This window comes from Xenopus laevis, chromosome 2L, assembly GCF_017654675.1.
Source record: "Xenopus laevis strain J_2021 chromosome 2L, Xenopus_laevis_v10.1, whole genome shotgun sequence".
In the NCBI taxonomy this organism is placed as follows: domain Eukaryota; kingdom Metazoa; phylum Chordata; class Amphibia; order Anura; family Pipidae; genus Xenopus; species Xenopus laevis.
This window is the reverse complement of record NC_054373.1, coordinates 169,104,222-169,120,700: the sequence shown is the minus strand read 5'-3', so window position 1 is coordinate 169,120,700 and position 16,479 is coordinate 169,104,222. Positions and strand designations below refer to the sequence as shown.

Below are 16,479 nucleotides of genomic sequence, written 5' to 3'. Positions count from 1 at the left end.
GTGTAGCTTCCTAGGACCTTTGCTACTGTAAGGGTCAGGGCACAAAGGCAGATTCGGGGTCACCCGGGCGACAAATCTCCTCTTCTTCGGAGCAATTCGTTTTCTGAAGTCACCCGAAGTTGCCTCACCAGGAAACTTTGGGCGACATCGGAAAGAGAATTGCTCCAAGTGCCACTCCGCCAGCGATTTAGATTTGGCGGCGAAGAGTCCTTGGTGTAGGTCCTAGGAAGCTACACAGATCATAAAAAACATTTATCACTGTAATAAGGAAAACCGTTATGTCCTGGGCATCACTCGAAAGCTAAGGAGAGCTTATGAACAACTCGGCACTGAATGGCAGACCACATGATTGGTTCAATACTATAGCAGAAATAGACACCCTGTGCATTTATGTAAATTTAAAGTTGATGATTGGCTTGTTTTTATATGACACACAGCAACTAAAACCAATTAATCACTAGGAAATATATTGTCATTTTGCCACTCACTTAATGGTTGGTGGTCTCCTCAGGAAACTAAAGAAGAATGAATATTTGGTTTGACTGATACAATATCGCAGGTAGTAATTAGCACACATGCTGAGCATTCCATGGAAATGACAGATACTGTATATAGAAAACTTGGTGCTGAATTATTTATGACACTTGTCCAATGACTTGGAAACTCACAAGAACAGATTTAATTTCTAGAGTGAATATATTAAAAGAGCAATAATACACCGAAAACAGCAAGTGTGGCAATAGAGATAATATAGAAATTATTTGGTATAGGTATGGGACCCGTTATCCAGAATGCTTGGGACCTGGGGTTTTCCAGATAACCGATATTGCCGTAATTTGGATCTTCATACCTTAAGGGGAACATTTACTAAGCTCGTGTGAAGGATTCGAAGTAAAAAAACTTAGAATTTCGAAGATTTTTTTTGGCTACTTCGACCTTCGACTACGACTTCGAATCGAACGATTCGAACTAAAAATCATTCGACTATTCGATAGTCAAAGTACTGTCTCTTTAAAAAAAACTTTGACTACCTACTTCGCCACTTAAAACCTACCGAGCACCAATGTTAACCTATGGGGACCTTCCCCATAAGGTTTCTAAGCAATTTCTGATCGAAGGGAAAATCGTTCGTGTCGAAGGATTTAATCGTTCGATCAAACAATTTTTTTTGCGGTAAATCCTTCGACTTCGATATTCGAAGTCGAAGGATTATACTTCGATGGCCGACTATCGAGGGTTAATTAACCCTCAATATTCGACCCTTAGTAAATGTGCCCCTAAGTCTACTAGAAAATCATTTAAACATTAAATAAACCCAATAGGCTGGTTTTACTTCCAATAAGGATTAATTATATCTTAGTTGGGATCAAGTACAAGGTACTGTTTTATTATTACAGAGAAAAAGGAAATCATTTTTAAAGATTTGGATTATTTGGATAAAATGGAGTCTATGGGAGACTGCCTTTCCGTAGATCAGAACTTTCTGGATAACAGGTTTCCAGATAATGGATCCCATACCTGCACTATAAAGTTTCTGCATTTTGGCACTCTTGTGCCGTGTCGGGATTTTCTGACATTGGATAGATGCCTGGAAAATGCCGGGTTCAGTGGTTATTTGTTCATAGCAGAGAGTGGCTTAACATAATCCTGATGCAGGCTCAGTGGGGTGCAAGTATGTCCTTGTTCATTCTTTAAAGGGGAACTATTGTGAAAACTTAATATAATCTTCATCCCATGGAAAGAAGGAACGTTCTTAATATAATCATGGAAAAATGCTGTACTGTTTCTGAAACAAATTAGCCTTCCGTATCCCCCCCTCTCAGCAGTTTTTGACTCAGGTATTTTGAAAGTTGTCTCTAATATACAGTCTGGGCAAAGGGAAAACTCACCAATGTATTTGATCTAACTGAAGATTGACTTGATTCAGAAACAGTACAGAATTTTGCATTGGTTATATTTAAAACATTTCTTATTTCAGTAAGATTAAGCTTATACCGTATATACTCGAGTATAAGCCGAGTTTTTCAGCCCCCAAAATATGCTGGAAAACTCTACCTCGGCTTATACTCGGGTCAAGCGCAAAAATTGTCGCCGGCGTCTAAGAATGGTCACCGGCGTCCAAGAATGGTCGCCGGCGTCCAAGAATGGTCGCCGGCGTCCAAGAATGGTCGCCGGCGTCCAAGAATGGTCGCCGGCGTCCAAGAATGGTCGCCGGCGTCCAAGAATGGTCGCCGGCGTCCAAGAATGGTCGCCGGCGTCCAAGAATGGTCGCCGGCGTCCAAGAATAGTCGCCGGCGTAAAAGAATAGTCGCCGGCGTCCATGAATAGTCGCCGGCGTCCAAGAATAGTCGCCGGCGTCCAAGAATAGTCGCCGGCGTCCAAGAATAGTCACCGGCGTCCAAGAATAGTCAACGGCGTCCAAGAATAGTCTCCAAGAATATTCGCCGGCGTCCAAGCTTTTCCAGTTTTTGGAGGTAAAATTAGGTACCTTGGCTTATACTCGGGACGGCTTATACTCGAGTATATACGGTATATAATTTTTATTTTCACAATAAGTCCCATTAAAGCATTCATTTTGTACCTGCTCTTATTACACCTTTGTCAGTAATAAAAAGTATACCCTCTGCAATAGCCATCTGCTACTGCCATCCTGTGCAACAGTAAGAGATTAAAGGGAATATTTTGCTACTGATGGTAACTGAAACCTGTGCAACACCAGGAAACGAACAGGAACATATTGATACTGTGATATTGTATAACTGATGGTAATAACTGATGGTTATAAACTCATGTGAAACACTAGGGGGCAGATTTACATAGGGTCGAATATCGAAGGTTAATTAACCCTCGATATTCGACTGTCGAAGTTAAATCCTTCGACTTCGAATATCGAAGTCGAAGGATTTAGCGTTATTCGTTCGATTAAACGAAAATCGTTCAAACGATTAAATCCTTCGAATCGTTCGATTCGAAGGATTTTAATCCATCGAACGAACGATTTTTCTTCAACCAAAAAAACATTAGAAAGCCTATGGGGACCTTCCCCATTGGCTAACATTGACTTCGGTATGGTTTTAGGTGGTGAACTAGGGGGACGAAGTTTTTTTTTTAAAGAGACAGTACTTCGACTATCGAATGGTCGAATAGTTGAACGATTTTTAGTTCGAATCGTTCGATTCGAAGTCGTAGTCGAAGGTCGAAGTAGCCCATTCGATGGTCGAAGTAGCCAGAAAAAAACATTCGAAATTCAAAGTTCTTTTTTATTCTATTCCTTCACTCGAGCTAAGTAAATGGGCCCCTAGGACATTAAAGGGAACATGTAGCAATGGTGTACTACTGATACTGGTAACTCATAGGAACATATGGGCATAATCTAGTACTGTGCAACTTTCCGTTTGACAGCAGAAAACTAAAAGAAAAACATAACTGGTAACTGCATGCTATGCTACAGCAAGAAATTAAAGGGAAGAAATTAATATTACACTGTTGTATGACAGTTACTATTAGGTAAACAATGGGAACATATGGACTTACTCTACTACTGTATAACTGATGCTAAATACATCCTCTGTAACAGCATTAAAAAAAAAAAAAAAAAAATATGGACACTCTACTGTATGACTAATGTAAACTACATCCTGTTTAATGGAACTAAAGGGAACACATGGGCCATCTGGTATTGTATAACACAGAAGTCCATTTATCAAAGGTCGAATTTCGAATTCATGTGAATTATTTTGTAATTAGAATAAACTCACAATTCGACTGGGAGGTTATTTAAGAAAAAAAATTTGAATGTCTAATATTTTATCGAATGGTTCCGACCCGAAAATTCAAATTGTATTAGATTTAAATTCGATTCGAAACGAATCATGTTTTTCTCCAGAAAAAAAACTAGAATGTCAGGAAGGCTAGTAACATCCCCAAATGGCTCAACGGACCTCTGTCATTGACTTGTACATGAACTCGGCAGGTTTTAGATGGCGAATATTCGAATTAGGACTGTTTCCATGGTCGAACTGTGATAAATCTCTAATTTACATGCGAATAGGGGGATTCAAATCTGAATGCGTGAATTTTAGGGATGCACCGAATCCACTATTTTGGATTTGGTTAAACCCCCGAATCCTTCGCGAAAGATTTGGCCAAATACCGGGTGGGAAGGGGAAAACATTTTTGCTTCCTTGTCTTGTGCAAAAAGTCATGTGATTTCCCTCCCACCCCTAATTTGCATATTCTAATTATTCGGTCTGGCCTGGCAGAAGGATTCAAATTGAATCCTGCTGAAAAAGGCCGAATCCTGGCCGAATGCCAAACCGAATCCTGGATTCGGTTCATCATTAGTAAATTGTGACACACGAAAATTCGAATTCAAATTTACTATTCGACCCTTGATAAATCTGCCCCATAGTAATGATATGCTCTGCAACACTTAGAGCAGAATCTAGAGGTAGTCATAGAGAGGGGGTTGCAGTTCTCCAAATTTCCAAATTTACTGGCAGACAGGTGAAGAAGAGGAGTAAGTGACCACTCGTGGGAGGCAGGTTGCATGTGAATGTAAATGCCTTTCTTCCAATAATTCTCATGATTCTTAAAACAGTAGAGGAGGGTCTGCCCACCAGCTGAAATCATTAGAGCTATAATTTAAATTAAATAAATTGAAATTAAAGGAAAGGGAAAGGTAAAGGTAAAATTATGAAGGGGCGCCACATTGTTTGTTATTATTTATATAATAACATCATTCACACAGCACTTTACAGAGTAAAGAGACACAAACACAAGATCAAATGCTAATATATACAGAGATAAATATTTTCCAAAGTGATTTACAGTCAAAATTGAATATTGTCAAGAGACAGTAGGGGGGAGGGTCCTTCTCATGAGAGCTTACATTATAAGAGAATGCAAGAAACAACTTGGCATCCCCGTTGATTTTCCCTTTCATTCTCCTTTAAATTAAATGATCCTTTCAATAAAACTTGCTTAATTTCATTCTGAGGATGAATAATAATCCATGTGCCAGGAGTTCCATATTCTAAAAAAAGATATACTTTTCCCCTTGGCCTTTGGCCAGGCAATTTATTTATGAGGATTTGCCTGCAGTACAATGCCAACCAGAGGAAGAGAATGAAGCTTTTAAAGTAATTTGGCCACCCAAGAGGCAGATTAAACAAATCAATTGGTTTCCTTAGCCAATGAATAGATCAATAAAAGACCAGCGCAGGACTGCATCCATGCTTCAATGTAGTGGTTCTGTCAGTTAAAGAGTGCATTATTTTAACCCTATACGTGCATTTAAAAGTTGCAAAGTCAGCAGCTAATAAGTTAATTTATGGCCAAGGATAGACCATGGGGGAAATTCACTAAAGGGCGAAGTGACTAACGTTAGCGAAAATTCACCAGCATGATGAGATTTCAGGACTTCGCCGATTTAAAATGGGCGCAGGTGTAAATTCACTAGAGAAGGAGATAGACTGCAGCGCTACTTCGCACTGTAACGGCAGGCGAATGGACGTAACTACGCAAATTCACTAAGATGCAGATTTTAATGAACGTTATCTCTTGCGCCAGACCTGCCTTCACCACCTCAGACCAGGTGAAGTGCAATAGAGTAGATAGGAGTTCCTCAAAAAATAGTTGAAAATTTTTCCCAAAAAACGCTGGCAACTTTTCAGTTTTTCAGGGTGATAGGCTGCAAAAAAACGTACATTTTTTGGGGTAACCCACTTCCCCCCTACATTTCCTAACATATGGCACACAAACTATACACTGGGCTCATGTGTAGGGCAATATAACAACTTTATTTTTTTTAAGCTTCCCTGGGCTTGTGTAGTGTAATGTATTTGCTGCAACATATACGTCCATTGAAATTTAACTTCTCACTGTATGCAAATTAGCCAATGCTAGCACAACTTCGCTTTGCTTGCCGAATTAACGCTAGTGAAACTTCGCAATCGTTCGGCGCCCTGGACGCAACTTCGCATTTAAGTGAATTAGCGTTGTCCTGGCGAATTTTCGCCTGGCGAAGTGTGGCAATGTGAGCGAAGCCGTCGCTGGCGAATTTCCGCAGGTTAGTGAATTTGCCCCCATGCCTCCAGATTTCTGCTTAATAAAAGCCAGCCTAAGTTTTGTTAAAATAGCGTACTGAAGTTTCACAATAATTAATTTTCCAAAACATTTTACTGCACACTTTAGCCACTAACCTGTTTCAGAATGATTGCTTGCTTGTAGAAATTCTGTGCTGTCTTGGCAGCTTGCTGAATTTTATGTGGGATGACTAATCCAAGCGCCGAGAGTTGACGGACTTCTCTGAGAAGAGTTACAAGGCGGTCAGAATAATGTATTCGTAGAGTTCCATTAGAGTGGTCCAGTTCCATAACCTGACTACTGGGTTGTAAGCTGAAGAAGTAACATTAAAACATAGTGGTTATAAAGTACATGAATATGGTTTATCTTCCATTAACTAAATGCAGACAAGAGAAAGAATGTTGTCCGTTAGCTACATTCTTTCTCTTGTCTGCATTTATACATTTGTCAAGGAACTATAATGCTGGATCACTGCTTAAAGGAATTGTTCAGTGTAACAATTAAAATTGGGTAAATAGATAGGCTGTGCAAAATAAAAAATGTTTCTGGTATAGTAGGCAAAAATGTAATGTATAAAGGCTGGAGTGACTGGATGTGTAACATAACAGAACACTACTTGCTTTTCAGCTCTATAACTCTGGGTTAGTCAGCAACTTTGAGAGGGGCCACATGGGACATAACTGTTCAGTGAGTTTGCAATTGATCCTCAGCATGCAGCTTAGATTCAAAAGTAACATGTGCCCATCTCAAGTTTCTGATTGGTTACTGCCTGGTAACCAATCAGTGGAAACCAAGAGAGCTGAAAAGCAGGAAGTAGTGTTATGTTATGTTATGTTTCACATCCAGTCACTCCAGTCTTTATACATTACATTTTTGGCTAACTAACTATATTAGAAACATTTTTTATTTTGCACAGCCTATCTATTTGTCCAGTTTTATTTATATCCTGAACAATTTCTTTAAAATAAGAATAATACAGTCTATAAAAAGGCTTAGTTCTTCTTTAAATTTAAAAAAAAATGCACTAATATTTGTTCCTGAGTAAAATCTTTGGTATTTACCCCATCAGCAGGTCTACATTATACACGTTTTACCACAAATATCAAAACTAGATATACAGCTCCTTGTTGTAGCTCCCACCCTTCCCAGCTATAGTCAGGTGATCCCACTGGTGTCTAATAAAAGGGCAGCCAAGTTTGGGAGTTTTACTTTGAAAGCAGCTAGTAAGTTGCAGGTAAAACTTAGTCCCTTTGTAAAATGTTTTTAAAAATTAGTGGTGAGCACAACTTTCCCTTGTTATATATATATATATATATATATATATATATATATATATATATATATATATATATATATATATATATATATATATATATTTATTTATTTATAGATAGATAGATAGATAGATAGATAGATAGAGATTTTACTAACCAAAAACCAGATTTTGGATCTGACAGACCAGCGTTGATTTCTCTTAACCAATCATCAAACTGCTCTTGTTCATATACTTTGAGCTGATCAAGGAGGTCATTCGCACTCTTCCTGAATGATGGAAATCCAGAGAGATCTGATAGAAGAGCATCTGCAGTCTTAACAGAATCCTCCACCTTAAACAGACACAAAAATATAATCCTATAGCTGACATATCAGATAAAGAAAGTTCATAATACAGCAAATGGCTCATCTATGAAGGGTGGGAAGGAGCAAAGTGCAAACACATAGGGGCAGATTTAACAAAGGTTTAGGTGAATTTTCGAATGAAAAAAGTTCAAATTTCAAGCTATTTTTTGTGTTCTTCGACTTGGGAATAGTCCAAATTTTAAACAAAATGTAAACAATTTGAATATCGAAATTTATCATGTATTGTCTCTTTAAAAATTCTACTTTGACCATTCACCATCTAAAGCCTGCCGAATTGCTAGAACCTATTTGGAGTCAATTGGTGGACTTTGAAAAATCTAAGTTTTTTGGGGGGGAAACTTTGAATCAAATTCGATCGAATGCACTATTCCTTCAATTTGAACAATTCGAATTTGGCCAAATACGGACCTATTCGTTCGAAAATTGACCTATTCGACCCAAAAAAACTTCGGTTGGTCTTTTTGAATTCGAATTTCAAAGTTTTTTCAATTCGAAATTCGACCCTTGATAAATATGCCCCATAGTATCCTTTTGTCACAGGAGATGACTCTTAAGTTCAGCATCTGTATTGGCATTTTATAGTATACATATGAAAGAAAAGATTAATTTTGTAAACCCCGCCCCCCAAGAAATCAGGTCCTGTCCATAACATCCTGATGATTTGTTTAAAGGACATGTAAACCACCTCCACAAAAATGTAATCAGTGAACAGCCTCTTTGAAATCTTTAAATACCTGCCACTCTGGTTGTTAAAAGATTAACGATAAGGCTGCCGCATTCCCTTAATCACTTAGAATTCCTTCTCCTCCTCTAACCAACTTTGCCCCCTCCCTTAGAAATTTACTTTGGCTGATGGCTATTGAGCATGCTCAGTTCTTCTCAGCTCAGATTACTAAACCCACCCTCCAGTCTAACAGCCAATGAAGAGATAGCATTACTGGTTTCCATAGAAACTCTAGCTGTCTGATCCTTTTTTTTTTGTCCTAACCACCTCTCCCCATTACAGTGCTCAACCCCAGCAGAACTTTTTATTAAAGTATGTGGTGCCTGTATAACCCTGCATTCTACATTGCATGAACTCTACAGCATACATGTCTCAATGTTACTGATGATGTGTCAGAGGGAAAATGGCTGCTGGGTGAAAACTGCTATTTGTTTTAGGAAAATGTAATGGCGCTGGCAAATGGAGGGGGTATATGCAGTACAAATGATGTGGCTTGGGTGGGGAAGATATGCCCAACTTATATACATGGAGGGAAATGTAGGTTTTACATGTTCTTTAAATACACCCAATAGACTGGTTTTGCTTCCAATAAGGAATATCTTAATTTGGATCACGTACAAGGTACTATTTTATATGCCCAACTTCTATACATGGTAGAAAAATGTAGGCTTTACATGTCCTTTAAAATGTGCTGCAATTAAGTTTATGGGTTGAGTGATGGGGCTCCTAAGCTTTTTCTCACCACTCTTCTATCTTGCAGCAAGGCAGGCAGAGGAAACTCCCATGCAAACAACCAAAAGAAAGGTGAATTGGATAGGGTTAACACAGAGCTTGAAATATAGCACTAGATACATATGCTTATATCTTTATGCACTGCAATTACCTTCATCTGGAGCTGTCGCACCCATACAATGTTATTTACTACTTCTGGGAGGTTCCTTCCTGTAAGTGGTCCGGATGAGTCTCCTGGAGATCCATGAGAGCGTGATTCAAAGTCTGACAGAATATCTGAAACAATGTAAATGAATAATATATATGAATAAAATCTTCTGATTATTATTATGATGATGATGATGAATTGAATGTGCCAGTAATTTAATCGTACAAAAGTAGACCTATACAATTAAACAGTAACTGTACAGCACTTATCAACAATTCTTAGAGGCTGTTTAGCTTTAATTTAACTTTAAGTATGATGTACAGAGTGATATTTTGAGATAATTTGCTATTGGTTTTCATTTTTTATTATTTGTCGTTTGAGTCATTTAGCTTTTAATTCAGCAGCTCTCCAGTTTGCAATGTCAGCAATCTGGTTGCTAGGGTCCAAATTACCCTAGCAACAATGCACTGATTTGAATAAGAGACTGGAATATGAATAGGAGAGAGAGCTTGAATAGAAAGAGGAGCAATAAAAAGTAGCAATAACTATACATTTGTAGCTTTACAGAGCATTTGTTTTTAGACAGGGTCAGTGACCCCCATCTGAAAGCTGAAAAGAGACAGAAGAAGAAGACAAATAATTCAAAAGCTATAAAAACAAAAATGAAAGCTAATTAAAAAGTTGTGGAAATCTGGATGCCAACATGGTGGCCATCATAGTTGCAAACTGTCAAATTAGCTTCAGATAAAAAGCCTTATGGGGTTATTTACTAAAATCCGAATTTACCTGAAAATGTCGCCGGTGGCCATTAAAGTCTATTTTTTATTTTTTTTTGATGTGTGACGCCATACAAGTCTATGAGCGTCATTTCTGCGGCAAAACTATTTGCCCATCCCTGCTAGAAATGACATATTTTATATACTGAGCTTATTGCACCAGCCTAAAGCTCAGCATCTCAATAGCAGCAATGATCCAGGACTTCAAACTTGTCGCAGGAGTTTACAGTTATGAATTTTGTTAGTAGTGTCAGTGACACGCACATGCTCAGTGTATTTTGAGCAGCTGTTAAGAAGCTAAGCTTTTGATACTAACTGTGCTGGTTTCTGCTCTGCCGTGCACCAATGATCTGAATCATTTTTTTTTTCCAGTTGTTTCTTCTGCGGCAATCCCTAAGCTTGTGCAGTGAATCAGCAGAAAAGAAGATGGGGAGCTACAGGAGCATTGTTGGAGGTTAGATTTCACTTACAAGTTAAAAAACAAAAGCAAAGATCTATTTGGTTGCTATGGGCAACATCACTGGTGGATGAAATACTACTTCTTTGGTTAAGCTTTAGATCTCCTTCAAATGTACTTGGCCTGTGATTTTGTGCCTCTACATGGCCACAGAATTCTGCCATAAATTATAATAATTATATGCATATTTAACTGCAAGGCAGTGCATTATTCATTATATATGTTTTCAACTAAGACTCCAAAAAAATGTATATATATATTATAAGTTTGATTGGAAGTATTTTATTGATTTGACCAGCTGCACCCAACCAAGGGGCAATTTTTCATCTGTGAAGGCTTCACCACACTTTGCCCCACTTCGTCAGGCGCAAATTCGGTAACATTATGCCAATTCACTAAAATGCTAAGTTGCGTGAAGTTGCATCTCTGCAGCCGAACACTGGTGAAGTTTCGCTAGCATAAATTTGTCAGTACAAACATTTCCTAGTGAACTTTAGCTAACATTCGTTTCTGCCTAGCGAAATTTCATTAATACTTACGCTTAGGTCAATTTGAATAGGGCGGGTACATATAGGTCATATATATGTCTTTATAATACACAAAAGCCGTGAATATCTTGTAAATTATATCCTTATAAACGGTGAGTAGTGATGTCATCAGTTATAAACGGTGAGTAGTGATGTAATTTCTGTCACATGACTCACTAAAATTTGTGTATTATAATAAATAAAGTACCCCCAGTTGTAAAATATGAGGATATTAGAAGTTACCTCGGAGTTCCATGACCTGTATAAAAACACTCGGCCTTCGGCCTCGTGTTTTTATATGGTCATGAAACTCCTCGGTAACTTATAATATCCTTATATTTTACAAGAGGGGGTACTTTATTCACTATATAATACACAAAAGCCATGAATATCCTGTAAATTATATCCTTATAAACGGTGAGTTCTGATGTCATCAGTTATAAACGGTCAGTTCTGATGTAATATCTGTCACATGACTCATCGAAACGTGTGTATTATAATAAATAAAGTACCCCCAGTTGTAAAATATGAGGATATTAGAAGTTACCTCAGAGTTCCATGACCTGTATAAAAACACTCGGCCTTCGGCCTCGTGTTTTTATATAGTCATGAAACTCCTCGGTGACTTATAATATCCTTATATTTTACAAGAGGGGGTACTTTATTCACTATATTAGAGATGTTGGTGCAAATGCTTGAAGTGGCCACTTATTATTAAAAAATGTCCAAGGAAGCAAAATAAAGACAAAAGAGATCCTCTAATGTCCTAGACACGAGCCCACCCTAAAACAAATGTGACATGCCCCTCAAATGGTTAAAAAAATGTTCACATTTTCAATAGTTACAACTTTTAAAGATAATCCCACTTTAAAAGATGAAAAACCGCCAGGGTTTTTTTTTTTTATATAGTTATTATGACTCGGCATACAGGATATGATGTCACTGATATAAGATTGAGGAGGATGTAGCTTCATCTAATCAGTTCGCCAAGTCTAAGCTGGTGAAAAGCTTTTGCGAAAGAGGCAACGTTATAAAATTTGCACTTTGTGAATTTGAATCTGTGAATTTGAAGAGTAACGGTGATTAGCCCGAGTGAAAATTCGCCTGGCGATAGGGCATGAAACTATGTACTCTTTCGATAGCGAATTGTCCTCTACATTGGCAATGTCCCAGCTGATGGTATTTCAGGCGAATTTTCGCTAGCAATGGCAACTTCGCCCTTTAGTAAATCTGCCCCCAAGAGAGATGCATATATTGATGCAACACATAGTAAATGGTGCCGACTTCTTAAAGAGATTGACTAGTGTCGTTTATAAGTTGAAGCGATGTGTGTTAGTGTTTAAATTGATGCTCTGAATATGTTTATTAATAAAATATGCTCTGTCTCTGCTACTGTTCCTTCTTTCTAGAATAAATAAAGAAATATCATTATAAAGAAGACTGTTCCAAATACATCTGTTTGTTTACTGTTTTATGCGCAATACCATCTGAATTTTGCAGAAATTACATCTGAATCAGTTGGTATATAATGATTTACACTGTGGTTTACAACCCTCAGGTTCTAAGCCGATTTGATTTGTACCTCTGCTGCCTACACAAGACAAAAGTGATGAGTTTACTGTTATCCTTGGCACAGTGCTTTGTCATTTTATAAAATAAGGAAAATGAAGACTTCAGCAGGAAACATATGGAATGCACGTTACCTTTGTTAGAGTCTTGAAGTCTTGCAAGAAGTGTTTCCCGTTCTAGATTCAACTGTTTTTTGAGACTTGGGCGCTTTACCAGTTCTTTGTGTTTTTGAAATGCTTGCAGGAGCTTAAAAATGTTAAACATATACATCAGCCGTCTAATATTAAAATTATGTTAAAGGGTATAAAGTGGCAAAAATTATATGCTGCACAGTTCTTCACATTGATTAAAGGGGTGGTTCACCTTCAAACAACTAGTTGTTTTCAGATGGATCACCAGAAATAATTACTTTTTCCAATGACTTTTCCAATGACTTTCTATTTATCTTTTTTTTACCTTCTGAAGCAGCCCTGGAGGGGGTAGCCGAGCCTGTAAACTGTTCTAAATTGATACATTTAGTTTATACATTTCTTATCTTTGTCCCTGCTAGAGGCAGCGGTTAGAATGAAACAATAGTTTCTAATACTCCAGAGATGCTGCCGAGAAATGTATCAACTAAATGTTGCAAAATTGTAACAGTTCAGAGTCTGCACCTGAGTTACTGAGCTGCCAGACTGAAACATCAGAGACAGGAGCGTTCAACCTTAAACTTTTTTTGGAACGGAATTGAAAGCGGAATTGAAAAAAGTGTTTGGAAGGTGAACAACCCCTTTAAGTCTTCATTACAATATACAATACTCCTCCAGTTTTATACAAGTGTGATAGCGTATTATGCACTTTATTACCAATATCTCAAAAGGGCTAAATTACTTGTTTGCTATGCACTCAGAAGTTTTACTTATGTAAGTGCAATAAGTACAAATAACATAAAAGCAAATTACACTATGGGCGCTGTCCCTGCTTTTTAATGTCTTTACAGAAAAAGTCAAGATCTTTTATTGTATCTTGACTGGATTGGACTAGCAGTGCATTTGGATAAGCTAGAACTCTAAGAAAAGCAAAGCCTTGCTAAAACCTTTACATATGATATTGAAGCTTTCAATCATCTTTAAGCTGGCCACACACTTGCCCATAAAATTGTACAAAGTGGTTTCATACATATCAAAAATAAATATTTAATGATTTGCCAAATAATATCATATCATACCTGTTGTGGGCTATCATGGAATTCAGAAAAATATGTTTTTAGCTTGCTGGCTGTTTTCTGTTCAGCAGGTTCAATGATTCTTTCATATTGTGATACTGCCGCTCTCCACAAAGGCTTGAACAAGAGTAAAATACTATTTAGTTTCATGCTTTAGAATCCCACTAGCCACACAAAACCAAGGCAAAATCATGACCGTTACCTCTGTGTATGGATTGTAGTGCACAGGATTCAAGCCAGTGAAGGGTTCAAACACTTTCACAGAACGAAGAGCATTGTCTTCTCCAGATGGTAAAAAGTGAAGGAGTTTTTCATGGAGCATACGTATAGTCAATACCTGAAGAGTTCAGAGATTTGGAACTTTATTAGGGAAGATACATGGAAGAACTACAGAGGTGTAACATTAATGAAAATGAATTCATCAAAAAAATGCTTCAGTGTTCCTTTTTCATACATGACATGGACAATTTTGAACACCTACAGTAAAGCACTTAAAGGGGTGGTTCAACTTTGAGTTAATTGTTAGCATGATGTAGAGAGTGATATTCCGAGACAATTTGCAATTGGTTTTCATCTTTTAGTATATGTGTTTTTTGAGTTATTTCGCTTGTTATTTGTCAGCTCTCCAGTTTTCGGCCACCTGGTTGCTAGGGTCTGAATTACCCTAGCAACCATGCACTGATATGAATAAGAGACTGGAATGTATTCACATTCCAGTCTCTTATTCATATCAGTGCATGGTTGCTAGGGTAATTCAGAGAGGCCTGAATAGAAATATGAGTAATAAAACGTAGCAAAAACAATAAATGTGCCGCCTTACAGAGCTTTTGTTTTTAGACGGGGTCAGTGAACCCCATTTGAAAGCTGTAAGGAGTCAGAAGAAGGCAAATTATTCAAAGAATATAGAAAATAAATAATGAAGAAAAACTGAAAAGTTGCTTAGAATTGGCCATTCTATATCATACTAAAAGTTACCTTAAAGGTGAACCACCCCTTTAAAAAAAATCAGAGACAACAGTTATTAGCACCACCCAAGGTAAAACATATCAAGGGCAGACATACTTCCTCCAGACGTCCGCCCAGGTTCTTTAGTGAATCAGCAGAAAATGTCTCTGTTTTCCATGGGTGTGGAGTAAAACGTCGCCAAAGTTGCCCTGTCAGGTGTTCACAAGCAGCAGCCCATTGCTCACAGACAGTAATTCCTGCTCTCAAGTTTTCTTTAACTGTAGGAAAGGGGTCCTTCCAATGGTCCATATCACCAAGGTTTCTCTGAACAGTCCTACCCAGGGCACTTCCTAGGTTATAAAATCAAAGCAAAAATGTATAAAGCACACAAGTACAAGCAAAACACCATTGAAAAGGCCATTAGGGAAAAATTAGGTCAATCCATTAACTTGAAAGAATTTCTTTCCCAGTTAATGGGAATACACAGAAATTTTAAAAACAGTGAGCGTGTCCTAATAATCCTTCCCCAGAAATCCAGTAAAACATGGATAGCCAATCACAGCTTTGCCTTCCAGGAGTAAGCAGAAGAGGCACGTGCTATGGTGGGTACATACCTCTGCTGCCTCTAACTCCAGCCCTGCTTAGTATAAGCTTGGGGAGCAGAGGAGGGCAGCAGTTGAAGAATTGCGGCTGAAGAGAGGGAGAGTTGCCAAGTGGATAAGAAGAGTAAAAGAAGAGTGTGAGGGGAGAGCTGCACAGCGACAGTATTGGGGAAGCCCCATAATCTCCTGTTAGGTTTGCTTACATACTGACTGTTCTCCTACCAGATTGGCTGGCATCCTAAAGTGTAAAGTGCTGCATGCAACCAACTTTCCTTAATAGCAAGTAGCTTGAAGCATGACATTTAGGGGTTGTTTAAATGGTTTCAAAAGAACATGTATAAAGTCAAACTCCTTCTGTTTTTGGAAGTGTATAATACAATGGCAAAAAATGTTGATGCTATGTGCCCCTTTAAAGCCTGCCTTTTTTGTATTTGTTCTGCCTATAGTAGCGCAAAAAGTGAGGCGCTCATTAGCTCTCCTTAAACTTATACGTACTCTTGCAGACATTTAAAACACAACTTTGCCAACATCAAAGAAAAACTTGCCCGTCAAAGGAGGTACTGGAAACTCTATTAGTTATATTTTGATTTGACTGTGTATGAAATTATAAAACATCTAAGGGCCAGATACATCAATTCAATGAGACCTTCAGCGTGTCATGTCTAAATCAGGCCATGCATTGGATCTAGTCTGCAGTTTATTTGCCCATGTATGGGGTCAAAGTGACAGCTTCTGTGGCCCCTATATATCAGGCTTGCCAGGATTATCAATTAAGAAGATTGTAAAATTCAATTAGGTGAGGACCACATTAGACTGTGGAAACAGGTCTGCGTGGGGTCCCTGTATAATCAAATTATTTACTCTAGGGCCACATGATCAGATCAGCCTGATGTGGCCAACCACCAATTTGGTTTGGTCTAATCGGGCAAAGAAATGATTTCTTGGTTTGCAACCACATCAAATCAGTGGTTCTTCCCTTGTACAGTATTAATCCAATTTCAATTACCAAACAATAAAGGTGTTTTAGCACCTCCCCCAGCACCAATTATTGTGCCAGAAAGTTGCAA

The 16,479-nt window shown here is 38.0% G+C and overlaps 1 protein-coding gene across 2 annotated transcripts in view; it reads right to left on the bottom strand.

Annotated features, from left to right (window-relative positions):
• dync2h1.L (dynein, cytoplasmic 2, heavy chain 1 L homeolog) overlaps positions 1-16,479 on the bottom strand; it is a 248,690-nt gene that overhangs the window by 222,635 nt on the left and 9,576 nt on the right. For both annotated transcript variants that reach the window (XM_041582681.1, XM_041582682.1), the window contains exons 6-12: positions 14,928-15,160; positions 14,068-14,202; positions 13,869-13,982; positions 12,796-12,907; positions 9,336-9,460; positions 7,519-7,694; positions 6,204-6,399 (exon numbers count right to left, since the gene is read on the bottom strand). In XM_041582681.1, coding sequence (XP_041438615.1) covers positions 6,204-6,399; positions 7,519-7,694; positions 9,336-9,460; positions 12,796-12,907; positions 13,869-13,982; positions 14,068-14,202; positions 14,928-15,160 — 1,091 coding nt within the window. The remainder of the gene's footprint in view (positions 1-6,203; positions 6,400-7,518; positions 7,695-9,335; positions 9,461-12,795; positions 12,908-13,868; positions 13,983-14,067; positions 14,203-14,927; positions 15,161-16,479) is intronic.